The sequence below is a fragment of the Bubalus kerabau genome, chromosome 16, assembly GCF_029407905.1.
Source record: "Bubalus kerabau isolate K-KA32 ecotype Philippines breed swamp buffalo chromosome 16, PCC_UOA_SB_1v2, whole genome shotgun sequence".
Classification (NCBI taxonomy): domain Eukaryota; kingdom Metazoa; phylum Chordata; class Mammalia; order Artiodactyla; family Bovidae; genus Bubalus; species Bubalus kerabau.
Window position 1 is genome coordinate 19,741,165 of NC_073639.1, and position 27,774 is coordinate 19,768,938.

The window sequence follows — 27,774 nt, forward strand, 5'->3', positions numbered from 1 at the left end:
TCCCAATGCAGGGGGCCTGGGTTCCATCCCAGGTCAAGGAACTGTTATAGATTCCACATGCCACAGTGAAGATCAAAGATCCTGAGTGCCACAACTAAGACTTGGATCAGTCAAATAAATAAGCAAATAAAAATAAAAAATTGATAATAATAAAAGAGTGCATGGGAATGAACATGTGAGAGACAAGGAATGACATACCCAGAAAAAGGACAGATCTGTGAAGATAGGGTGGGAAGACCACACTGGCTTTCCTGAGCTAAGCCATGGGAGGCCTGTCCATCCCCTTAAGATGAAACCAGAAAGCAATTATAACGATAGAAGAGCAGATCAGTTAAAAGGGACCATGGAGCAGCCCCCACAGGCTGCTTTCTGTGTATGGTCCTTAATAAGTCATATTCTCGGCTGTCAAAAATGCTGGGTATTAAACATCATCCCCACCCTGGTGACACATCAGTAACTTTATGTATGTTTTTCATTGAAGTATAATTAATTTACAATGTTATGTTACTTTTATCGCTGTACAGCAAAGTGATTCATTTACACACACACATATTCTTTTTTCAGATTCTTTTCCCTTATAGGTTATTAGAAAATATTAAGAATAGTTCCCTGTGTTATACAGTAGGTCCCTGTTGGTTATCTATTTTATATTTAGTAGTGGGTATGTCAATATCTTTATATAATATTTTTTTTTGCAGTAATAACACAGAGTTGTTTGATTTACTAGACTCTGGTGAATTTAATTTTATATCCAGTCTGAGTACAGGTGCGTAGGAGGACATTCCAGTTCATGATTTTTGTTAAAGGCCTCAGCACAGTCTCCTAGGAGATCAGAAGAACCAGAAAGAGAGATAATTGTCAGGGACAATTGTTTTCTCTCTCTTCCTCACCGTTGTTACTTGTCATCTGCTTTGGTTTGCATTAAAATAAGTGGTGTACTTTATTTTTAAACTCCTGCTTCTGAAATTAAAAAAAAAAAATTTTAAGAATAAATTAAGAGCAAATTCTCATCATGTTTCTTAGCCTTTATAAACCTCTATCCTTCATTCAGCTTCTCGTCCTGTCTCCCAAATAGTCCAAGCAACCAAGGACATTTTAAATTTGATTGTGAAGAAAGTAAATAAAAGAATAGATTTATTGTATTGTCTCCCTAAAGAAAGGAATAGCTTGTTCTGTAAATCATTAGTGTAAAGGGAAGGGAGAGTTCTTCCGAGATGTTAATTTTTCTTATTGGATGCTAATATTTTGAAATAAGAAATGGAAAGAATTATGAGGACCTACTGTATAGCACAGGAACTCTGCTAATGTTATGTGGCAGCCTGGATGGGAGGGGAGTTTGGGGGAGAGTGGGTACGTGTAGATGTAAGGCTGAGTCGCTTTGCTGTGTATCTGATACTGTCACAACATTGTTAATCAACTGTATTCCAACATACCTATGGCTGACTCATGTTGATGTTTGGTAGAAACCAATGCAATTCTGTAATGCAATTATCCTTCAATTACAAAAATAAATAATTTTTTTAAAATGGAAAAAAGAATAGAAGAAAAATGGAATTATGGGAATGTTAATAATTGAGCTGGTAAATGTAAAGAGAATCTTCAATATACTCAACAGGGGTTGCAAGGTGAAATCCAGCAAAGGGTTTATGTGCCCATGGGTCATAAAGCCAAACTCAACTCTGATAGCAAAGTAGGGATTTGTTGCAGGACACCAAGAAGGAAATGGCAGGCAAGCCTCAGGGCCACTCCATCTTGGTCTTTTGAGTTTGGGATTTTTTTTTTCTTTAAAGGGGAAGAAGGAAGGGCCAGGATAATCATAGTTTCGGGAGTCCAAGGTGTCTCTGGTTTATGGTTCTTGGGCCAGGTGGTCCTAACTTGAGCCTGTTAGTTCATCGTGCCCTGGAGAAACAACCTGAGTTTGTAAGTTAATGATGATATCTACAACAACAATGATAGTATATGGACAGTGGTACAGACAACAGCAATTTTAATCAACTGATTGGTTGATGAGCACAAGATTGAGGTCAAAGGACAAGAATGGGTATCAAATTTTGAGTAGAGATAGGAATCATAAACTCTGTAAGGGAACTTTGTTTTAGGAAGACTTAGTTTCAATGGTATAATGAAAAAAGCACTGATGGTTGGATATAAAGGGATGTAACCAAGTGTTGCACCCACCATGCCAATGTACCAACCATGGCCACTCTTCTTTTTCTTTGAAGTTTTGCTGGAATGTCTCCTTCATCTTTCTTAATGCAACTGGACAAAGACGTCATCATTGGATGGAATTCTCACCCCCATAATGTGCTTAACCAATTCTTAGATGATGATTATAAAAGTCAGTAATGCTTTTATTTGTAGGCAGTTTTAGATATTTTTGCAAGTCAAATGAGGAAACTGCAAGGCGAACAAAAAGGGTGGTGAAAAAAATAGCATAATGGAATTTTTATGTCACCAATGTCCCTTTTCTATCCAACAAAATTCTCCATATGCTCACTTGGCCTTAATTTATATTCTCCCCATTTCTCAGCTATTAGAATTTATGCCCTCTGCCCTAACTGTCATGGGGAAGATATACATAGTAATTATTAAATTATTGCTGTGTGTCATGCACTATTTTAGGCATTTCACATGAACGATGGCTGATCTTACCCACCTCTTAGAACTGTTTGGTTAATTATTCCCACCTTCCTGATGAGGAAACTAAGATTACCCTAAGATCACCCGGCCTACTAAGTGGCAGAGCCAGGATCTATGTTCATAATGGCCTAAATATAAAGGTTCATACTCTTCGCTCTGTACTGTGTGACCTCAGGTTCATTAGTAATTAAATTTGTTTTGAATGCTAATTCTTGACATATGTAATCGTGAAAACTCTTCTTAGTGCTTAAGCAAGGACTAGAATCATTTCACCTAGTCTTTCAAAATAGCTTGGGCATTTGACTTGAAAAAACTCAGAATATCACAAAAATCTCTTAGAGTAATTCTTATCTGTTCAGTAGGAAGTAGTGCTATTAGGAGTTCTGTTTATCACTTAGCATCTGCTCCTGAGTGCTGACAGTCCTTTCTGCTTGTTGTGTAATTCGCCTTTATCTTTGTTGTTGCAGTACTGGATACCAGTTTATTTACTATTCACCTGAAAACACAGCCAAAGCAAAAGAAGTTCTCAGCAACATCAATCAACTACAACCTCTGATAGCAACCCATGCAGACCTACTGCTTAATTCTGCAAGCCAGCATTCTCCAGACAGCTTGAAGAATTCTTTAAAGATGCTTTCAGAAAAAGTAAGATCCAGATCGTCACTGCAGTGGGGAAAACGAAATACCCAAATCCCCGCTGGTGTTGCTTTCTGCATACATTACCTTTCATAGCATCTGGAAATGTAAAATAGACCAGGTTAGAAAGTAAGCTTCAAAGTATTGCCACAGGATCATAATGAATTGACCTCATTCTCTTTTCAAATCTTACTGAACATTTTTTTTTTTCCTAGTAGGAAATGAAACCTATTATTGGTTGAAGTATATTTTCTCTTTTCCTTGACATCTTTCATTTTCTTTGCTTCATGGTTGTATTAAATGAATTAAATTAGGTTTTGAAAAGTATTTTCCTCTGGCGAGCACCTAATTTTTATGCATATGAAGGTAGCCCTTTGAGTAGGAATGTCACTTCATTTGAGAGCAGAACTTTCATGTGAATTCTCATCAGTAGCATGGGGTGAATTCTTGTGCCTCAGTTTGCTTTCTACAACATTGTCTCCTGGGAGAAGGTTCTAAAAATTTCCAAAATTATTAGTTAATGTTTGAAATGTACTGGGACCTAGGTCTGGATTCTTCCAAAGGTGACTTGCATTTGTATATATAAAGAGAAAAGCTAGTCTGGCATGAGGTAGATACTCAAACATCAATTTCCATAATGAATTAGGGCATCTGAATGATATGAAGAACCAAGATAGAAAAAATCAAGTTGCTGCTTGATTAGAAATGCAAAGTCAAATGTCTTGGAGTCCAATTCTGGTACAGTCATTCATAACCTCTGCATCCTGAGGACATCTTGCAATTTATTGTGAGATATTTCTAATAAATATGCCCTTGAAGAAACTAACCAAAGAAAATTCTCATGATAACATTTTAGAATAAAATAGTGTAATTCTTTGCATCCCTGAAGAACAGATTCCTAGCAACCTGAATATTATATCTCTATATATATTTTTGACTCAGATATGTTAATTTGTAATACTTTGCCCTTACTTAACATTTTAAAGTCCATATTATCATATATTTTTCTCATAGGATGTAATCAACATCTATATTCAGAAGAAAAATAGCTAAGATGTCATCAGAAAAGTCTAGTGAATTGTCTAATAAACTAAGGAGTGAAAAATTAAACCCCAAGACTTCCAGTTGAAAATGCAATCTTCCTTCCATGCTAGGATATGTGCCTCCATTATGAAAAGAGAGGAAAATATTGACCCAAACTTTACAACTACCTACATTGTCCAATATCATGCTAGTGATTTCACTGGCTTAGGTTATTTCACTGAACCTTCCAACTATGTGTCCATATCATCTCCATTTCACAAAGGGAAAGATGGAAGCTCAAAGAAGTTTAAAGCATGTACAAAATCAGGCAGGTAGAGTCAAACCCAGGATTCAAACAAAACTAGGGTTCAGACCCAAGGTCTAGTTGACTCTAGAATGGAAACCCTTTATGGTATTTTCCATGTAATATATATTTAGATATTTCCTTTATTCTTCAGCAATACTTAAGTATTCTAATAGTCAATGAATATGTTATGGCTAAGAAAAAGGAAGGAGGAAGGTGTTGCATAGAGTAAAATAATAGAATTGTTTTCAGTTCATTTGTTTTTTGGATTTGTAGATGAGGTGAGGTCTTCCTGGGTTCAGCTATGCAGAAAATTCTAGCAAATAGTACCTCACGGTGGTGATTTCAGAGCAGTATTTATATTCTTCCTGTGCATTGGGCAGGCTTTGTCATTTCATACATCATTTACAACTTGCTGCAGTGATTTGGGGGAGGGGGCAGGGCATGTATAATATTTTCACCTCCTTTAATTCAGCATTCATCCAACTTTCATCCCCCCCCCCCTTTTTTTTTACTCAGTAGAAATCTGTCAGCCCTTGAAATCAGAAAGATTTTTTTTTTTTAGTTTAAGTTTGCAAGCCATGAATTTCTTTAAGAATTCATGCCCAGAATTTCAAAGAAGTACCGAAGTTAACAGAGTTTTGCATAGTGTATGAAGACAGTTACTAGCTCATTGTTTACAATGAAGTATCATCCATGAAGGCTTCTTTGGTGGTTCAGAGGGTAAAGAATCTGCCTTCAATAAATCTAGCATAAAAGGTAAATCACATAAATAGCATTTTAAATTTTAGTATAGTTTAATATTAGCAAGAATTAACTTAAAATATTTTGCTTTTAAGCTCAGGGACTTGCACACTATGGATTAGAAAATAAGTCTTTTCTTTACTGATAACCCCCTTTTGTCTTTTATTGAATCTGAACTGGCATGTTTGGAAAACAAGTTCTTCAGTTATTTTCTTAGAAAATCATCCTTATAGCATATTCAGTACATAATAGGGACCTAACTGAACTTCCGCAGTAAAATATTCTATAAATTTTTCATGTTCTAATATGGACAAACTCAATGAAGTGTTTCTAATTTTTTAATTCTTAGTATATCTTCTGATGGATAACTGGATTTTGTTTGCTACGTATTAGTTTATGGAAATATTAAAGAAATTATTTAATGTTATGATGTAGGAGTATAGCAAAAGACAAATTCTGACTATACATGAATAATCCAAACAGAGAAGACAAAGCATAAACCAAAATTTTAACATAAGATATGAAAGGTTAGTAATAGAGTGGGATAAAAGACACATTTTACTTTGCCTTAGGCTAAAATTACACTGCACTAAGACCAAAAAAAGACAAAAAGAGGAGGGAGAGAGAGAAGAAAGCAATGTAAATAAATTAAAAATGAAAAAAATAAAGACCTAAATGTAAGCATATATATCATAAATCAAATGTATGTCTGACATTAGCTTCAAATACACATGATAGTTTCCATTTCATACAGACGAATAGACCTTTTTTTTACAAAACCCGTTATTATTCTGGGGCTTCCCTGTGACTCAGAGGTAAAGAATCGGCCTACAATGCAGGAGATGTGGGTTTGATCCCTGGGTCAGGACCTGAAGCAGGAAATGGCAATGTACTCCAGTGTTCTTGCCTGGGAAATCTCATGGATAGAAGATCCTGGCAGGCTACAGTCCGTGGGATCACAAGAGTCCGACACAACTTAGTGACTAAACAACCAATAACATTATTATTCTGCTCCTCACAAAGCAATTTCTGTCACTAAGTTGTGTCCGACTCCTTGTGACCCCATGGACGGCAGCATGCCAGTCTTTCCTTTCCCTCACTATCTCCTAAAGTTTGCTCAAATTCATGTCCATTGAGTCAGTAATACTATCAAACCATCTAATTCTCTGCTGCCCTCTTCTCCATTTGCCTTCAATCTTTCCTAGCATCAGTTTTTTCCAATGAGTCAGCTCTTGACATCAGGTGGCCAAAGTATTAGAGCTTCAGTATCAGTCATTCCATTGAATATTCAGGTTGATTTCCTTTAGGATTGACTAATTTGATCCAATTGCTGTCCAAGGGACTCTCAAGAGTCCACACAATTCAAAAGTATCAATTCTCTGGCACTCCGCCTTCTTTATGGTCCAACTCTCACATCCATCCGTGACTACTGGAAAAATCATACCTTTGACTATATACACTTTTGTTGGCAAAGTGATGAGTCTGCTTTTTAATATGCTGTTTGTCATAGCTTTTCTTCCAAGGAGGAAGCGTGGAAGAAAATTTTGTGGTTGTGGTCACCATCTGCAGTGATTTTGGAGCCCAAGAAAATAAAACCTGTTACTGCTTCCACTTTTTCCCCTTCTATTTGCCAAGAAGTGATAGAACCGATTGCCATGATCTTAGTTTTTGAACGTTGAGTTTTAAGCCAGCATTTTTACTTTCCTCTTCCACCCTCATTAAGAGGCTCTTTGGCTCCTCTTCGCTTTCTGCCATTAGGGTAGTATCTTCTGCATGTCTGAGGTTGTTGATTTCTCCCAGCAATCTTGATTCCAGCTGTGCTTCATCCATCCTGGCATTTTGCATGATGCACTCAACATATCAGTTAAATAAACAGGGTGGCAATTTATACCCTTGTCATACTACTTTCCCAATTTTAAACCAGTCAGTTGTTCCATGTAAGGTTCTAACTGTTGCTTCTTTACCTGCACACAGGTTTCTCAGGAGACAGGTAAGATAGACTGGTATTCCCATCTCTTTAAGAATTTTCCACAGTTTGTTGTGATCCATACAGTCAAAGGCTTTAATGTAGTCAATGAAGCAGATATTTTTCTGGAATTCCCTTGCTTTATCTATGATCCTATAGATGTAGACAATTTGATCTCTGGTTCCTCTGCATTTTCTAAACCCAGCTTGTACATCTGGAAGTGCCCGGTTCACATCTTCTGAAGCCTGTCTTAAAGGATTTTAAGCATAACCTTGCTAGTATGTGAGTTGAGTGCAGCTGGACAGCAGTTTGAACTTTCTTTGGCATTGCCTTTTTTTCAGATTGGAATGAAAACTGACCTTTTCCAGTCCTGTGGCCACTGCTGAGTTTTTCAAATTTGCTGACATATTGTGTGCAGCACTTTTAACAGTATCATCTTTTATGTTTTGAAATTTCAGCAGGAATTCTATCACCTTCACTAGCTTTGTTTGTAGTAACCCCCACTTGACTTCACACCCCAGGATGTCTGACTCTAGGTGAGGGACCATGCCATTGTGGTTATGCAGGTCAGGGCTTCCCTGGTGACTCAGAAGGTAAAATGTCTGTCTGCCTGCAAGGTTCAGGTTCGATCCCTGGGTCAGGAAGATCCCTTGGAGAAGGAAATGGCAACCCACTCCATTACTCCTGCCTGGGAAATTCCATGGACGGAGGAGCCTGGTAGGCTGTACAGTCCATGGTGTCGCAAAGAGTCAGACATGACTGAGATACTTCATTTTCACTTTCAAGACCTTTTTTTTACAGTTCTCCGGTGTATTCTTGCCAACTGTTCTTAATCTCTTCTGCCTCTGTTCGGTCCTTACCATTTTTGTCCTTTATTGTGCCTGTCGTTTCATGATATGAACACTTGGTGTCTCTAATTTTCTTGAAGAGATCTCTAGTCCTTGCTATTCTATTATTTTCCTCTATTTCTTTGCATTGTTCATTGAAGAAGGTCTTGCTATATCTTCTTGCCATTCTCTGTAACTCTGCATTCTATTGAGTATATCTGTCTCTTTCTCTCTCACCCTTTGCTTCTCTTCTTTTCTCAGCTGTTTGTAAAGCTTTCTCAGACTATGACTTTGACTTCTTGCATTTATTTTTCTTTGGAATGGTTTTTGTCACTGCCTCCTGTACAATGTTATAAACCTCTGTCATTAGTTCTTCAGGCACTCTGTTTACCAGACCTTGAATCTATTCATCACCTCCACTGTATCATCATATGGGATTTGATTTAGGTCATACCTGAATGGACTAGTGGTTTTTCCTACTTTGTTTAATTTGAGCCTGAATTTTGCATTAAGGAGCTGACAATCTCAGCCACAGTCAGCTTGAGATCTTGCTTTTGCTGACTGTATAAAGCTTCTCCATCTTCAGCTGCAAAGAATATAATCAGTCTGACTTCAGTATTGATCATTTGCTGATGTCTCTGGTGGCTCAGATGGTGAAGAATCTGCCTACAATGCAGGAGACCCAGGTTTGATCCCTGAGTTGGGAAGATCCCCTGAAGAAGGGATAGGCTACCCACTCTAGTATTCTTGGGCTTCCCTGGTGGCTCAGATGGTAAAGAATCCACCTGCAATGTGGGAGACCTGGGTTCAGTCCCTGGGTTGGGAAGATCCTCTGGAGGAGAGCATGGCAACCACTCCAGTGTTCTTGCCTGGAGAGTCCCTATGGTCTGAGGACCTGGGCTACATTCCATGAGATCGCAAAGACTCATACATGACTGAGCGACTAAGCACAGCACAGCACAGGTGTTTAAATAAATTTATATAAAGATGCAATGGAAATTCATTGGGGAAAGGATATCTTTTTAACATATAGTGCAGGAACAATTGCATATCTATGTGCAGAGTAAACCTTTCCTTATCTACATATATAAAAATTAATTAAAAATGGATCATAGACCTTATATACAAGCTAAAAGAAATAAAGCAAGGACTTCCCTGGTGGTCCAGTGGTTAAAAATCCACCTTCTAATGCAGGGGATGCCAGTTCAATCTCTAGTGGGGGGATTAAGATTCCACATGCCATGGGACAGCTAAGCTTGCAAGCGGAAACTACTGAGCCCACGTACTCTAGAGCCCATGCTCCACAGCACGAGACGCCCCGTGCCTGTGCCGCAACCGGAGAAATCTTGCACACCACAGCAAAGAGCCCCCATGCTGCAAAAAAGACCCAGCACAGCCAAAAAAGAAAAATGAAAAAAGCAAATAAATAAGTAAGCAGATATACAATAGATTTTTTTTTTCATCTTGGATTAAGCAAATATTTCTTAGAACACAGAAAGCATGAACTAATAAAAAAGGCCATAAATGATACATAAGACTTTTTTAAAATTAAAAACTGTCAAAGTTTTCAAAAGACACTATTAAGAAAATGAAAAGGCAAGTCTAGACTAGGAGAAGGTATTTGTAAAATAGATGTCTGACAAAGGACTTGTAGCCAAGTGTGTATTCTTACAACTTAATAATAAAACCATTACAGATGAGCAAAAGAATTGTAAAGACATTTTACCAAAAATGATGGATGACAAGCACATGAAAAGATACTCATCATCATTTCTTATTAGGGAAATGCAAATTTAAACTAAAATGAGGTACCACTAACTACCCACTGGGTTTCCCTGGTGGCTCAAATGACAAAGAATCCGCCTGCAATGCGGGAGACCTGGATTCAGTCTCTGAGTTGGGAAGATCCCCTGGAGGAGGGTATGGCAACCTACTCCAGTATTCTTGCCTGGAGAATCCACATGGACAAAGGAGCCTGGTAGGCTACAGTCCATGGGGTCTCAAACAGTTGGACACAACTGAGTGACTAAGTATAGAAAACCACCCACTGGAGGAGTTAAAATCAATAGGGCTGAGCATAGGAAGAGTTGGGAAGAATATGAAATAACTGGAACATTCATCCATCATTGATGGGTACACATTTGCAGCTTGAAAATCAGTTCAGCAGTGTCTCATAAAGTTAAAAAAGAAATATGATCTAGCCCTCTTAATCTCATTTACCTGAGAGAAGTTCTATTCTGTAGGTACTGAAAGGTTGTTGAGATTGGAAACCCCGTGACTTGCTTTGTGAAGATCATCCTTTGAGCAACAACTAAGCTGAGTAAGAACAGAGAGATTTGAATTTGTGCATCACTAAATGTCGGTAGTGCTTCTGGGGAGCTTTTGCTGAAATACAAATTCTAATTCAAGAATTCTGAGCTCGAACTCAGATGTCAATATTTTATTTGGATGACATCCTGAAAAAAAAAAGGGTTAAAGAAAATGGAATCAACCAGTAAGAAGACTAAGGAAATATCAATATGGAACACAGAAAGGTTATTAACTAGGATTAGCTGTAAGAATATAATACAAGAGTCAATCTTGAAAATAACTGAAAAGGTCTAACCAGTAGAAATTAATCACTAACCCAGAAGATAATAGTCCTGTAGATGCTCCAGATGTTTGGACTCAGATTTGCTGAACACTATTGATACCCCTCAGATGAAAACACAGAGAAGAACATATTTATTTTAAAAACTTGAGATCAGGGCTGGGGTTGTAAATTCAGAAGACTTGCAGATAGAAACCCGTAACCATGCTGATTCATGAGGTAGGCAAAAATTGATTGGGAAGACCTTGGCATAACAAAAAATGACCCTTGAAGTGACAGAATAACATCACCAGTAGAAAAAATGCTTTTAAGGAAATGGTTTAGGAACATCCCTGGCAGTCCAGTGGTTAAGACACTGTGTTTACAATGCAGGGAGCACAAGTTCAATCCCTGGTTGGGGAACTAAGGTCACATGCCACGCAGTGTGGCCACAAAATAAAAATATAAATTAAAAAAGAAAGCGGTTTACGGTCCCTTAGGGTCCACTTAACTACATTTTGAGTGAGCAGGGGATTATGAATCAGCAACAGAAACTGAAAAGGTGGGTCAAGAAAAAGAAGAATAAAGAGAAGTGTACTGTTTACAGTGAACTCCCATAAAGGTTTCACAGATAGGCCCTGTAATTTTGTACATACCGGAAAAAAGTGGTTATGTGATTTTAGCCAAGGTCAAGAGGATATTTTATATAAGCTAGCCAGATGTCAGGTATCTTTCCTAGCTGAAAGCTCAATATTCTTTGCTTTAGGGAATGCTAACCACTATCAAGGGGACTTCCTAGGTGGCTCAGTGGTAAAAGAATCTGCCTATCAATGCAGGAGATGCAAGAGGCCTGGGTTCGATCCCTGGGTCTTGAAGATCCCCTGGAGGAAGAAATGGCAACCCACTCTAGTATTGTTACCTGGAAAATTTCACGGACAGAAGAGCCTGGTGGGCTGCAGTCCATGGGATCACAAAGAGTCAGACATGCCTGAGCAGCAGCAGTAGCGAACACAAATCAATGTACTAATGTCAAGTAAACACTGTTGCCCTATGAAATCATGGGATGAAACCCGTGGCTCTTATGTCTCCTGCACTGGCAGGTGGGTTCTTCACCATTAGTGCCACCTGGGAAGCCCATGAAAAATTAAGGCATACTAACGTGAAGAAAGCTGAATGCCAAAGAATTGATGCTTTTGAACTGTGGTGTTGGAGAAGACTCTTGAGAGTCCCTTGGACTGCAAGGAGATCCAACCAGTCCATTCTGAAGATCAGTCCTGGGTGTTCTTTGGAAGGACTGATGCTAAAGCTGAAACTCCAGTACTTTGGCCACCTCATGCGAAGAGTTGACTCATTGGAAAAGACTCTGATGCTGGGAGGGATTGGGGGCAGGAGGAGAAGGGGACGACAGAGGATGAGATGGGTGGGTGGCATCAGCGACTCGATGGAAATGAGTTTGAGTAAACTCTGGGAGTTGGTGATGGACAGGGAGACCTGGCGTGCTGCGATTCATGGGGTCGCAAAGAGTCGGATGCTACTGAGTGACTGAACTGACTCAACTGAATTTAAAAATTAATCAGACATGACTGAGCAACTGAACAACAAAATTTAAAAATAAGCAGGATTCTATTTATGTCATATGCATGACTACTAAAATGATAATTACTTGTTTATGGTATTTTGTATTGCCAATGAGATTAGGCATGGCCTTGGAGTTTTTCAGTGACTATAAGGAGATTCTAAAAAGAATGGGACTTTGCTTAATTTGTTGAGTTCTCTAGTTTAAAAGAGAGGGTTTAAATTAATATATTCTAAGTATTCATCCTGCATCAATATTCAGGAAGGTAGAAAATGTATCCCCAAGAGAAGTAATTTTTAGTAGTTTTGTACTCGCAGATAATTCTGTGTGTTACTTTGAAGGATACTTGTATGAGCATATGAATCGGGAAAATGGCAGAAAGGCAAGAAAACATTTTCTTTTCTTTCTCTTTTTTTTTAAATATAGAACAAATGAAATAGATCTGCCTTTGGCTCAGAGTTTATGCTTTTTTACTATATTCTTATGCTAATATTTTAAATGAATTATTTTGCCCACCCTTACAATAATATTTAGACAGCCTTTCTTCTTTCATTTATTGTAGTGGGAGCTAAGTAAGAAAAGGAAAATGGCTTTCAGAACTCTGAGTCAATAGGCAGCTCAGCGAGACATGATTGCTTCCTTCCTCAATGTTTGACTTCACTGGTATTATCTCAAGGACAGCAACTGAGATAATGCAGTACAGATATGATAGGATTGAGTGACTCTATTAATCTCTTCAAACTGATTTATTTTCATGGTAAAACATCTGGGTCTATATTGGTCCACATGTAGCAAGTAACACTGGTCAAGAAAATTAAGATTTTTCCAGGTCACATGGAAACTGCAGTGTAATATTTTTGCTATTGTGTAACAAAATTTGATTCTATGCTCAGGATCTGGGGGATCCAGAGAGTTTCCAAGGGAGTCAGATACGTGTTTCAGCATAGACACAAAGTAGAAGATCAGTTTTTATTGTGTTTAAGATTTTGAACATTATATTCAGCTACCCCTGCCCCCCTCAAAAAAAAATTCTAGGTTTTTAAAACTGCAAGAATCTATATATTATCTCCCATGTCACTGGTGCTAAATCAACCCAAATGAGATTTGAATAAATTGAGAAACTCTGTGTGTGCTACCATGAGAAGAAATAGTGGTGATTACAAGAACCATAGGAAACTTCATTGGGTGTGAATAGTATGCAGCTACATAGTAATTAGCGAGCATTATGGAGACGAGAGCTATAGTAGCAGAAGTCAAAGAAGTCAAGCTGTTTTGCTCTAAAAATAAATCAAAAGAATTTATTGAAACTATCAGGAGAGAAATAGTTAAGCTAAGTGGAAGTACATTCACATTTTTAATATTTAAATTCACATTGACAGAGACATCCACGCTCTCTGAAAAATTATGTAAACAGCATGTTTCCCATTTTGCTACAACTATACTGATTGGTACTTGTGTAGCCAACTTTTTCATCAATTCTTTTTAGTAAAAAAAACTAAAAAAACAAGAAACTGCCTTTTTATTTTTAAAAATAAGAAAACTTATTTGTTATAAAATATCTTCCATCTCCTTATTCTTAAAATATTATCCTTTTTTAATCATATTTCTTGTCTACTTAACCTTCATAGTGCTTCCAACATGACTAGTAGATTAAACGAGTGTTGAAAACCATCCACTAAAATTTCTCAGGGAAGAAAGTTACATCCTTAATTGTGGACACAACTAACTGAGAGCTGGTGGATGTTTGGGACACTTGGCGAGCTGGGGTTAGAGAAGAGGAAAACGGACGGAAGAATCTAGGCTGATCATCATGGTGGGTGGTGTGGAATAAGGGGGAAAGATACCTGAATTTGTTAGAAAACTGTGGCTCTGTTTCATTTGTGCTTCCAATCAATAGTCGGCCCTAGGACAAGTCACCATGCTTTTTTTCTTAGTTTTTTATCTTGTTAGTGAAGAAGTCTACTCAAAGTCCCTTCTAGCTCTAGAATTTCACAGTCTGTTGCAAAGATGTAGCTATACAGATATGACTCAGTTTTATTAGGTGCACATGGTTTAACTGGTTTTCTGTAATTGCTGACACAACAGGGAAATTGAGAGACAATTTAGTAACAATGATTGGGCATGACACTGTAGACCACCTATTGAGTTGTTGTTATTCGGCCACTCAGTCGAGGCCAACTCTGTGACCCCATGGACTGCAGCACACCAGGCTTCCCTGTCCTTCCCCATCTTCCGGAGTTTGCTCAGATTCATGTCCATAGAGTCGATGATGCCATCCAACCATCTGATTCTCTGTCACCCCCTTCTCATCCTGCCATTTTCCATCTTTCCCAGCATCAGGGTCTTTTCCAGTGAGTCAGCTCTTCGCATCAGGTGGCCAGAGATTTGGAGGTTCAGCTTCAGCATCAATCATTCCAATGAATATTCAGAGTTGATTTACATTAGGATTGATTTAGAGAGCACCAATAAATGATTACCTTGAGTTATAGCATTGGTGAAGACAACGTTTTAGCCAAGATCATCTCAGTAAATGATGTGTTCTTCAAAATAACGCTATGGGTTAAAGGCCCCCTTCCCAACAGGTTACAGAGTATAAGTATGTTAACAGTGTAAGTCAGTGCTGGTGTTATTCCTCTACTCTGAGCAGATTGTTAGGCCGCTTGCATATGAAGTGCACTATAATACAGAAAATCAATGACTACAGCCTCCAGTATATAACAGGGTGAAGCCATTAAACATTTCATCAGGAAAATGCAAAGTACAGCTGTAAAGTTCTTTATTGTTGGGAAGGCGTCATTACAGTAAGTACTTACTAGGTATTTACCACCCTCTTGTAAAATCTACCATGGCAAATTTCACGGTAACCTCGTTAACATTGAACACTACTGAAACCGTTTGGTGGAGGAGACAGTTTAGAGGGTAATAATAGGAAATCAAAGCCAAGTGTTTTCATGAGGAAGACCGCCTGGGTCATCTCTACTTTCGAAATCTGTCCATGATGCTAAAAGAATGAAGGTCTCCTGCCTCTGTTTTGTCTTTTTTTTTTTTGGCAAGGATATGTCATTCTTCAGCCTTTAACTCTGTTTAAAATACAAAATAAACATAGTCTGATAACACTTTGTTTAAAGGCATATTTGGAAATTACCTGAAAGACACAGCGGGTAGATGGTGTTCAAATGATAATCCCCAGTGAAATACATCTCTAAAGACAGGATTTGGAAAAAAAGAGAAAAAAAGAGAGGAGACAGATGGTGCTAATAGTACATATAGAACCTCAGCATTACCTTTAGAACTCAAGGCCTTGTCAGCAGCCGGAAAACAAACTATTTTCCATTGATTGGTATGAATCATTTTCTCTCTCTGTTGCCTGCACTTTTTCCACCATCCACACCGCTTAAGTGTCAACAAATCTGCCATTGACCTTTCCGTAGCTCTCTGCTGAGGTACCTACCATGGCGTTTCTAATCCTTGTCAATTTCTTTCCAGACAGAGCTTTTTGTACATGCCTTCAAGGATCAGCTGGTCAGGAGTGCCCTTCTAGCACTTTACACTGCCAGGCCTGGGGGTGTCCTGAAGAAACCACCCTCTCCTAAGAGTGACACAGAGGAGAGCATTTCCCAGGACCCACCCCTGCCGGTGAGACGGCAGGACTCCATTCCACATCATTCAGACTACGATGAGGAGGAGTGGGTAAGTCTTTTATTTTTTTTAACTTAGCTTGCCTCCCCAATGCTATAACTCAAAGGACTAAAGCCTTAGCATTTAGTACTGTAAAACAGAGCAGAAGTGTCAAGAAATCTCTCCTTTTCATCAAAACATGTTGGAAAGCAGTCATAATACAGATTGTGGGTAAATAGGTCGTGTTTTTTTTTTTTCCTTGGGGTCAAATTATAAATGAAAGTTTTAATCCAACCACATTTATTTGATGTGGAAATTTATATATTACATATGTTGTCTGTTGTTGTTTAGTTGCTAAGTTGTGTCCAACTCTTTGTGACCCCATGGACTGTAGCCCACCAGGCTCCTCTGTCCAAGGGACTGGAGTGGGTTGCCATTTCCTTCTCCAGGGGATCTTCCCAACCAAGGAATTGAATCCACATCTTCTGCATTGGCAAGCAGATTCTTTACCACTGAACCTCTACATTAGATATGTTAATGTACATATAATGTAGTCAAATAATAATTATCTCCAATAAATGTCATCAAAGAGATAGCTTACAGAGAACCATGTCAGATTCCTGATCTCCAAAGAAGAAGATTTAGCTTCAGGACCAAGGACCAGGCTTGATCACTCAAGAACTTTTGTGTAGCAGAGTTTTATTAAAGTGAGAAAAGGGACAGTGAAAGCTTCTGACATAGACATCAGACATCACAAGGGGGGCAGAGAATGGTCCCCTAGCTAGTCTTATCAAGGCCTTATATACTTTTTTCAGACCCACTCCCACAATAGATATATCTTAAATTAGCAAGATTAGAACGAACAATAGAAAGATCTTACTAGACCCACTTCCATATTATACATTTTAAGATGACAGGATTAGTCAGAAGGTTCTTGTTAAGGAGAAACATGTCCTCGAGCAAGATACATTGTTATATTGACAAAGCAATGTAGAAGTTTGTCCTTTTCTCCTTGAGAGTCCCAGACCCCTTTCTCCTTCTTGAGGGCTCTGGACCCTTTCTCCTCCTCAAGAACCCGTGACTTCTTATCAACCTACCTAGGAACTGACGCTCTCCAAAGCAAGGATGCCACGATTGCAAGACTGTAATATTTTCTTTATTTATTAAGGAGATATAAACCATTAAAATTGTTTTTAGAAAAAGAGTCAGTAATCATCAATAATCCACGACTTGGATGCAACAAGTATTTTCATTGGTGCAGTCCAGTGTGTTAGTCTTGGGCATACTTAAAAAACGTTAACATTTAAATGGCAGTGGATATGGGGATCTGTTAAGTTCTTTTGTTTATTGGGTTTGTTATTTAAAAGATGTTGCTTCAGGTGGCTCTAAAATTGGCAAAAGAAGGGCCACATAAAAGCATCTGAAAAAATAACTAGTAAAGGCAAATAAAGGTTTCCCAAGTGGCTCTAGTGGTAAAGAAAGTGCTGGTCAATGCAGGAGTCGTAAAAGATGCGGGTTTGACCCCTGAATCGTGAAGATGCTCTGGAGGAGGGTGTGGCAACCCACTCCAGTATTCTTGCCTGGGAGAATCCCTTGGACAGTGGATTCTGCTGTGCTATGGTTCATAGGGTCACAAAGAGTCAGACACAACTGAAGCAACTTAGCATGCAAGCCCACACAAAGGCAAATAAACCAAATAAGTCAACATGGTAATAGGAACCCTAGGTGGGCAGAATAAAACAGGAGAAAACCAAGGTTTCTCTCTCTGCGTGAGAGGGAGCAGTGTGTTTCTCCTGAATCAATATATATTCCATTATCTAAGAACTTTTTGAAGTATATGCATACCACACACACACACACAGAGACTCCTTACTATATCACATTCTTAACCAAGAAAATGCTGTTGTATGCTAACTGTATTTTCCTGCCACTCTAAATTTATAAGTGTTCAGGGAATAAATTATTTGTAAGGCTCAGGTCACTCGAAAAATTGCTGTCTGCAGGGCTATGAAGTGATACCTGCTCTTTCTTTTGATGAAATTACTATCACAGGAAAGACAGAGCTGGGCTCCAAGAGGTAAATGCTGAATAAGTATTTGTTGTCACTGATTAAGATTGCATTTCTCCCAGTGAATCATTTTCAAAAGAGAAAATCTAATATTTCTTCTTTTTACCTTCACCTTCTACTTCAATTTACTTACTGCTCCGAGACATCCATACCTCATAACCTCTCTGAAGTTCAGTTTTCTCCACTGTAAAGTAAAAATAACAGCATCTGTTCTGCATAGCTCTTCGTGTGGTCCAGAGATAGACGATTTGCCTGTGTGATAATGCCCCATGTCCTGCAAAGGCCCAGGCACATGAATTGTATTACTTTACTGTTATTGCTGTGTGTTATCTTTTTTTAGATGTATAAGTTATATATGATCCTCAGTATGAGGATCAATAATAGTCCTTGAGATAAGTGAGGAAATGGGGTAGATCATAAATTTGGATTGTGGGACTTCTCTGGTGGTCCAGTGGTGAAGACTCTTTACTCGCAATGCAGGGGACATGGATTCAGTCCCTGGTCAGGGAACTGAGATCCCACATGCTACACAGCAATAAATAAATTCGGATTGTGACTTTGAAAGAGTTTGAGTAGATATAAAATAGAACTTGTATTTCATGAAGTAAACTTACTGTTAACTCCAGACATTCTGGAGTATGAAGTCAAGTGGGCCTTAGAAAGCATCACTACAAACAAAGCTACTGGAAGTGATGGAATTCCAGTTGAGCTATTTCAAATCCTAAAAGATGATGCTGTGAAAGTGTTGCATTCAATATGCCAGGAAATTTGGAAAACTCAGCAGTGGCCACAGGACTGGAAAAGGTCAGTCTTCATTCCAATACTAAAGAATGTTCAAACTAACACACAATTGCACTCATCTCACACGCTAGCAAAGTAATGTTCAAAATTCTCCAAGCTAGACTTCAACAATCTGTGAACTGAGAACTTCCCAAATGTTCAAGCTGGATTTAGAATGGGCAAAGGAACCGCAGATCAAATTGCCAACATCCGTTGGATCATAGAAAAAGTAAGAGAATTTCAGAAAAATATCTACTTCTGCTTTATTGACTATGCCAAGGCCTATGACTGTGTGGGTCACAATAAACTGTGGAAAATTCTACAAGAGATGGGAATACCAGACCACCTGACCTGCTTCCTGAGAAATCTGTATGCAGGCCAAGAAGCAACAGGTAGAACTGGACATGGGACAATGGACTGGTTCCATATTGGGAAAGGAGTCCATCAAAGCCGATATTGTCACCCTGCTTATTTAACTTCTATGCAGAGTATATCATGCAAAACGCCGGATTGGATGAAGCACAATCTGGAATAAAGATTGCCGAGAGAACTATCAATAACCTCAGATATGCAGATGATGCCACCCTAAAGGCAGAAAGTGAAAAGGAACTAAAGTGCTTCTTGATGAAAATGAAAGAGGAGCGTGAAAAAGCTCGCTTAAAACTCAACATTCAGAAAAGTAAGATCATGGCATCTGGTCCCATCACTTCATGTCAAATAGATGGAGAAACAATGGAAACAGTGACAGACTTTATCACTTCAGATGGTGACTACAGCCATGAAATTAAGACACTTTCTCCTTGGAAGAAAAGCTATGACCAACCTAGACAGCATATTAAAAAGCAGAGACATTACTTTGTTGACAAAGGTCCCCATAGTCAAAGCTATGGTTTTTCCAGTAGTCATGTTTGGATATGAAAGTTGGACCATAAAGAAAGCTGAGAGCCAAAGAACTGATGCTTTTAAACTGTGGTGTTGGAGAAGACTCGAGAGTCCCTTTGACTGCAAGGAGATCCAACCAATCAGTCCTAAAGGAAGTCAGTCCTGAATATTCATTGGAAAGACTAATGCTGAAGCTGAAGCACCAGTGCTTTGGGGACCTGATGCGAAGCACTGACTCATTGGAAAAGACCCTGATGCTGGGAAAGATTGAAGGCAGGAGAAGTGGAAGACAGAGGATGAGATGGTTGAATGGTATCGCCGACTCGATGGACATGAGTTTGAGTAAGCTCCAGCAGTTGGTGATGGACAGGGAAGCCTGGCATGCTGCAGTCCATGGGGTCTCAAAACGTGAGACTGAGCGACTTAACTGTTAACTTTTTGACAAAGAATTACCACTTTTATATTAAATCAAGGGAGATTGTTGGAACTGTGTATCTTTTGTTTTCGTAATTTTCACCTTGTGTTATGCAAACTCCCTCCCGTACCTCTCCCTCCTCCTTCTGCTCAAGTCATCCCTCACATTCCCTCCTTCCTTATTCCCATTTCTTTTGATACATTTTGAGACCTTCTATATCTCAGATACTCCAAATGGCAAGATAAATCATGCTAGATTGTTAGATCCTAGAGCTCAGATTCTAGTGGTAGATGAAAATATGTTAATAAATAGTCAAAAAATGTTGTGACGAGGATGTAGAAAGACAAGTGGAAGAAATTAGGCTTTGCTAAAGAGATTTCAGCTCAGTATTTTAAATAAACTTATGATGGGGAAAAAAGGAAGACAGCGGGAGAAAAAGGTGAGTTGAGGTCAATGGTGAAGCGTTCGGTATGGTGGGTGTTACAAAGCACTTGTTCTGCCTGGGTTACTGTGCCAGGTGCTGGGGACACAGAGATGAGCTGCCTACAGATGCAAGGGTTCCACAGCCTATTCAGGGCTCTAGAGATACCGTGTCAGTGATTGTGCAACTTAGGATTATACATAGAATGAAGTGAGACACTGATGGTCACAGTGGGATTTCCAGAAGTATTTCCTTAGAATTTAATATGAGTAGAAGGCAGTGGCACCCCACTCCAGTACTCTTGCCTGGAAAATCCCATGGATAGAGGAGCCTGGTAGGCTGCAGTCCATGGGATCGCTAAGAGTCTGGACACAACTGAGCGACTTCACTTTCACTTTTCACTTTCATGCATTGGAGAAGGAAATGGCAGCCCGCTGCAATGTTCTTGCCTGGAGAATCCCAGGGACGGGGGAGCCTGGTGGGCTGCCATCTATGGGGTCGCACAGAGTCAGACACGACTGAAGTGACTTGGCAAGCTTAGCAAGCAAGAAGATAACAGTATGCAAAGGAGGATGAGGTGACCTTTCAGACAAGAGCATATTAGCTGACACTGGTAATTGGGATGTGTGTCTGTGTTTATTAGTTTTTTACTTGTTTTGTTTTAAAGGTTGTACAATTGACTATGTTTATTGCTCCAAAAAGCATTTAAGGCTGAGAGGCAGTGACTCATAGAACAAGGCCCTTACAACGAAGAGAAAATAATCAATTCCAGTAGGCATGTGGGGGACAAGTTCTGGGCAGAAGTGTGCTGCTGGGCTGAGAATGCCAGGAGGGTGTAAAAATGGATTTTACTTTTTTGAGGGTGGGTGGGGCTGGATGGCTTCTTTGTTCTTTATTTGAAATAGTTTTCTCCAGGTTTATTGAGCTATAACTGACATATAACACTGTGTTCGTGTAAGGTATGCAGCAAAGTGAGTTTTTGCATATATATAATGACAAGAAATTAATGTCTATCACTTTACAGGACTATGATTTTCTTTTCTTAGGATGAAAATTTTGAGACCCATTCTCTTAGCAACTTTCAAACATACAGTTCTGTTTTGTCAACTACAGTCACCGTATTGTATATTATATCCCCAGGACTTAACTTTTCTCATAACTAGAAGTTTGTACCTTTTAATCACCTTCACCCTTTTTGTCTTCCGCTCCTCACTTCTGGCAATCACCAATCTACTCTCTGCTTCCATGAATCTGTTTTTTTTTTTTTTAAGATTCTCAATATAAGTGAGTTATACAATATTTGTATTCCCATTATGTGATTGATTTCTCTTAGCATAATGCCCTCAAGACCCATCTATGTTGGTGCAAATGGCAGAATTTCCTTCCTTTTTTTTTAAAATTAGTAAATCCTTTATTTTGGTGACTATCAAAGGCATTCATCACTACCACGGATCTATTTTAGCTCAGAGGAGAGTTACTATCCAGTGAACTCCACTGTGATTAGACACTAAAAATAGGAAGAGACTGGAGGGCGCTGAGAATGGGACAAGGAGAGGACAAAGCTCGGGGGACAACATGAGATCCTACCCATCCTCATTGCTAGGAAATGAGTAGACAGAACAGCTCTAACCTAAATGCCAGCCTCGCCACAAAGGTCTTCAGAAGAGGTCCCGTAACAATCACTCACTGGAGAAAAAAAGGTTAGAGTTTCTGGAAGAGATATCAGGATATGAAAACCCAACTTGGGAACAATATGCACAGCACCGTGACAGAGCGGGATCGTGGCAGCCTGGCTTTGGTTAAGACAGCTGTGGACACAGCAGTCTCTGGGGGCAGCGCTCATGTACAGTTCCGCTGCTGCCCTGTGGCATGAAGATGCTGTACATGGTTTTCACATTCATGTCATCTGGCAGAGGCTGCTTCTCACTGCCAGGTTCAAGGAATTTATTAATTGCAGGGATTTTGCTTATTTTCACCATGTACTCCTGGCGGTGAGGGAAGGCAGACAGAATATTAAGATGTTTTTTCTTCTAGAGCCAAAATGATCTGGAGTAGAATTATGTCTGCAAGGCTCAGCTGATTGCCAACAAGAAACCTTTGTCCATGATTTCGTAAAACCTTTTCAAACCCAGGAAAGTATCTAAGTATAGCTTCTGGGCTATGTTAACCACTTTCTTTTGCTGATCATCTGGTTTGAGGTACGGATACACTTGATAAGCAGTTCCAGAAGATCCAGGGTCCCCTCTACGTGCATGTCAACCAGGGTTCTCTCCTTGAGATCTTTGCCAAAGAGATGGTGCTTGTCTGCCCTGTAGTGGAGGATGCTCCGGGTCTGCACCAGCTCCAATCGGTTTCAACCATTGGTGCTTGTTAGGACAGCAGATGGCTACCATCTTGCAACTTCTGCAACTGTTGTTTTGCTTCTAAAAATTCTTCATCAGACTTGACTCCAACAGCAATTTAAACCCAGATTCCATCTGGCCTTGTCTGTTTGGATAGTAGAGCTTGGGTTCATAGCCATCATGGCCTTTCAGGTTTTCTGGCTCCACTCGGAGTGACCAGAACTGCACAAAGGCACCCAGCGAGCTGTCTTCCTACTTCCTTTTTTGTGGCTGAAGTATATACATATGTGTGGGGGGGCGGGGAGGGGAGGTTAGTGTGTGTGTGTGTGTGTGTGTATGCTTGTATGTATGTATGTATATCACATTTTCTTAATTCATGCATTTGTTGATGGACACTTAGGGTGTTTCCATATCTTAACTATTATAAATAATACTGCAATGAACATGGTGGTGCAGGTATCTCTTTGCAATAGAGATTCTGTTTCCTTCGAATATATTTCCAGAAGTGGAACCATCATATGGTGGTTCTATTTTATGGAGGAGCCTCCATACTGATTTCCATAGTGGCTGTACCAATTTACATTCCTACCAACAGTGCATACAGGTTCCCTTCTTCTCTGCATCCTCTCCACTGCTTGTTATCTATTTTCTTTTTGACGATACCCATTCTAGAATGTGTGGAGTGTCTTTCATCGTGGCTTAGATTTACTTTTCCCTGATGATTAGTGATGTTTAGCACCTTTTCATGTCTTCTTTGGAAAAATATTTGTTCAGTTCATCTGCTTGTTTTTTAATTATTTGCTTTGCTCTTTTCTATTGAGTTGTACAAATTATTTTTATATTTCAGACATTAACCTGGATGTCTTCTTTTATCATTAAAGCAGGATCATGTGCAGAAGAGGGCAGAGAGGACAGGCTGAGCAGAGTGGTGGAAGTTTCAAATAGATACCAAAGAAAGTGGCTGAAGTTGGTTACTAGCAACATTTGAGAAAAATTAGAAATTCCAGACCTTGTGAGGGCCGGCCAAGGAACTTCAATAAAATGTTATATAACAATCAAACTTGTTACTGATGTTCCTTGGAGACCACTTTCTATTAGAAAGATCTCTTTGTCTAAATGGGAAAATAATTTGAAAAAGAATAGGTGCATATATATGTAAAAAAAAAAGAAATAAAATATGGGAATCTTTTATGTTTTAAAAAAAATCACTGAAGTTATAACCACTTAACATTATTTTCAGATCTTTATCTCAGTTTGAAAAGTTGAGTAAATCCAGTGAAAATGTAGCTAATTGGAAATGCCTTTAGAGACTGTACTATTAAATGAATTGGAAACATAATTTTGTGTAGCACTTTTCTTGGTTAATTAGGTGTTAGAAAAGTTTCGGCACTGATTACAAGTCTAGTCAACTTCCTGAAATGATTTAATGTTTTAAACAATTAATTTAATTGGGTTTCTGTGATAGCATACAAAAACACTCTGATCGTATAGGTTAATTTAGGCTTGTATATAAGATTATAATAGCTCTATTTTTTAAAAATCTGATTTATTTAGTTTCTGGCAGCAACTGTAGTTTTAACAATTACCTAACTTGAACAACTGCATTTAGTTTTTCATAATAAATATTTGGAAAGTAAGTTCATGTTAGTAAATTGCTCGAGTTCTAGTGAGCTAATGCATGTAAAAAACCTTTCTTTTGGAGGTCAGGAGAGAGAATCTCTACTAACTCAATCAATGTGAGAATGTCCTTTCTCTGTTCAACTTGTTTGTTGGAAAAATTAATGACATATGAATCTAGATAATAATTATCTAGTCAATAAGGAAGAGATTGAAACTAAAATGATTACTGGCCAAAAAAAGTCTATTATTTGCTGAATTTTACTTATTAAATAATTAAGAGCTTTAAAGGTTTATTTTCTTGAAAAGTTAGTAAACAATTAAACCCTGCAGGAATATGGGGATTTTTGTGACAATCTGTGCAAAGAAATAGACTAATCTAGCATTCTCCATGTTTTAGCTGGTAAAGATGACATATTGCTTTTCTTTCTCTACATCTCTACAGCAGATGCTGCCAACAGCTGGGATTCCAAGATTAGTTTGTCCAAAATATTAAAGCATGTCATCCTACCAAAGTATTAAATTGACCCAGTTTTTGTGGCTTCCAGTAATTATACTGTTCTCTAGAAAATTGTGATTTAACACTGATGGGTTTGGGGCTAAATCTGCCTACCCTCCTTCAATAATTGTTAAAGAATAAAGATAAACTTCTGATCTTTTAGATTCTGATCCATTCCAGCAAAATGTGAGACTAAGAAAACATTATTATTTAGCCATATCCCTAACTCATTTTTTAGTTGAACTACTTTTCTATATCAGGAAACATTTCGGCATCCAGATTAGCCAATTAATTTCCCTTCTTTGTGTCATAAATGTAAATCAAATTTAATATTAGTTTCCATTCTTAAGCTAGGAGAACACTTACTATGCTTTATTATGGCAAAATGCATTTATGTCACATAAGCACAATAGATGGTTTGCATTAATCCATATTAAGTGTTTGGTAATTTCATAGCATATAGAAATAATAGCACAAATTCACAGTAATATTTATTTCAGGCCTTTTTGAAATAAAGTCTCTATACAACCTGAAAAAAATGTGGTTTCTCTGCAACTCAAAATTCTCAAGGCTTGAATTTTGGAGTAAGATTTACATTTTTCTGATGAGATCCAACCAGTCCATTCTGAAAGAAATCAGCCCTGGGATTTCTTTGGAGGGAATGATGCTGAAGCTGAAACTCCAGTACTTTGGCCATCTCATGCAAAGAGTTGACTCATTGGAAAAGAGTCTGATGCTGGGAGGGATTGGGGGCAGGAGGAGAAGGGGACGACAGAGGATGACATGGCTGGATGGCTTCACTGACTCCGTGGACGTGAGTCTGAATGAACTCAGGGAGTTGGTGATGGACAGGGAGGCCTGGTGTGCTGTGATTCATGGGGTCGCAAAGAGTCGGACACGACTGAGCGACTGAACTGAACTGATGTGTGCTTTACCAAATTCTCACAGTTTATTTTGTATTTCACCTTTCTCTAATGGTGTGTAGAACAAATACGAAGGTTTCAGTTTGACAGATGATTGATACAGCTATGTATATTGTCCACTCCAGCACTCTTGCCTGGCAAATCCCATGGATGGAGGAGCCTGGTGGGCTGCAGTCCATGGGGTCGCTAAGAGTTGGACACGACTGAGCAACTTCACTTTCACTTTTCAATTTCATGCACTGGAGAAGGAAATGGCAACCCACTCCAGTGTTCTGGCCTGGAGAATCCCAGGGACGGGGGAGCCTGGTGGGCTGCCTGTCTACGGGGTCGCACAGAGTCGGACACGACTGACGCGACTTAGCAGCAGCAGCAGTGAGCATATATGCTTGCAAAATACTGTTGATGACAACACTCATCTAGCCAGATTCCTCATCTGTGAACAATCTTCAGTGACCTGTAATCTCAACTTCTCTTGCCAGTTTCTGTTCATCTTAGACCTTACCTCTAGGGAAAATAGTTGAGGTCATGCATAATGTCCCTATGCATATTGATATTCCAAAGCATTTCTGTTCAGTTCTCTGGTTAGAATTATGCTATGTAAAACCACTGACCTGATCTTAACAAGAAGGAAATTAATCATTCTCACTTTTTAAAAGTAATGATATCTTATAGGCAGCTAGATACTAATCTGATTCATCTTTTTCTAAAGCAATACCTTATGACTTAGTTATCTAAAGTCAGTAAGAGGTCTACTAAAATATGGCCATTTACTTCCAAATTTTATATTATGTATAGATTCAACTCCAAAGTATTTTGTATAATAAAGCATTATTCTTGCATCCCATGATCACACAGTCTCTTACGCACTGAATTGCAGTCAGTTGTTTATATGTCTATTTCTTCCATACATTTAACTTTATGAGCTCCTTGAGGGCAAAGACAATGCCATGCTCACTTTTGTGTCTCCCTAGTTAGCAGAGCACTCGCTCATAAAAGGTACCCAATACTCATTTGTAGAATACATTAATGACTTTGAAGTTTCCTCTCAAATTACCATTCTTGTCTTCCTTCATATTTGGAAACATGGAATAATTTTAACTTAACTCAGCACCACATCAGGTACCTTTTCCTCCATTAGAACTAAGGGTTGGTTTTTTTTTTTTTTTTTTGAGGATTTTGTTTCTCTCTTCCAATTAAAAGTACCCAGTTAAATCCCTCTTTCCTTAGTGCATATTTCCCAGAGTCATAATCAACTCTGAAGCAACTATTCAAGTCATTTTCACAATTATCTCCAAGCATAGAAGTGGTAAAATTCAGGATGGACATAGAACATCAGAGATGACCAAAGTTAATAAAATGATGAGTGAAGGTCTACTTGATTATTTATGTGCTGATTGCAAAGGTTCTGGTTACACAGAAATAATTTCAGATATTTCCCAGCAAATATGAATTGAAAGTAGTTATTTTACCCTTGTCTCAGCTTTTTCTTTTTCCTTCCTAAGTCATGCCTAATAGGGTTGTCTAGTTTTGTTAATCTTATTACAAGGAGGGAACATTGAAAGCATCCATTCTTCCCATCAGAAAAGACAGGGAGAATTAGGCCAGTTGTTCCCTGCATGGCAATGGAAAGTGTTCCATCATCTGTTTTCTTGATGGATAGGAAAACTTCCTGAACCTCTCCAGTCCATTTCACCCAAGAGAGATGTGCTCTGAATTCTTATCTGATATTAAAGTCCACAAAAGGTGATTAAGCAAAGTTCATGACTGTCCATTAAAATGCACAAATGTTCTATTAAAGAAAAGAAACCCCAGATGAGATCTTTATGGGCATGCATATTCATGAAATCCTACCAATTTCAAGAGTTTTCCACATGCAGTTAATACATTCACCTTCAGCCCCCTGTTTTATAGCACCTCATACAGT

General features: G+C 38.7%; 1 protein-coding gene and 1 pseudogene across 9 annotated transcripts in view; one reads left to right on the forward strand and one right to left on the reverse strand.

The window, feature by feature from the left end:
- INPP4B (inositol polyphosphate-4-phosphatase type II B) overlaps nt 1-27,774 on the forward strand; it is an 855,034-nt gene that overhangs the window by 699,104 nt on the left and 128,156 nt on the right. For all 9 annotated transcript variants that reach the window (XM_055550389.1, XM_055550387.1, XM_055550386.1 and 6 more), the window contains 2 exons: nt 3,108-3,285; nt 15,772-15,975. In XM_055550389.1, coding sequence (XP_055406364.1) covers nt 3,108-3,285; nt 15,772-15,975 — 382 coding nt within the window. The remainder of the gene's footprint in view (nt 1-3,107; nt 3,286-15,771; nt 15,976-27,774) is intronic.
- LOC129630016 (glutathione S-transferase A4-like) lies at nt 22,269-23,478 on the reverse strand (annotated as a pseudogene).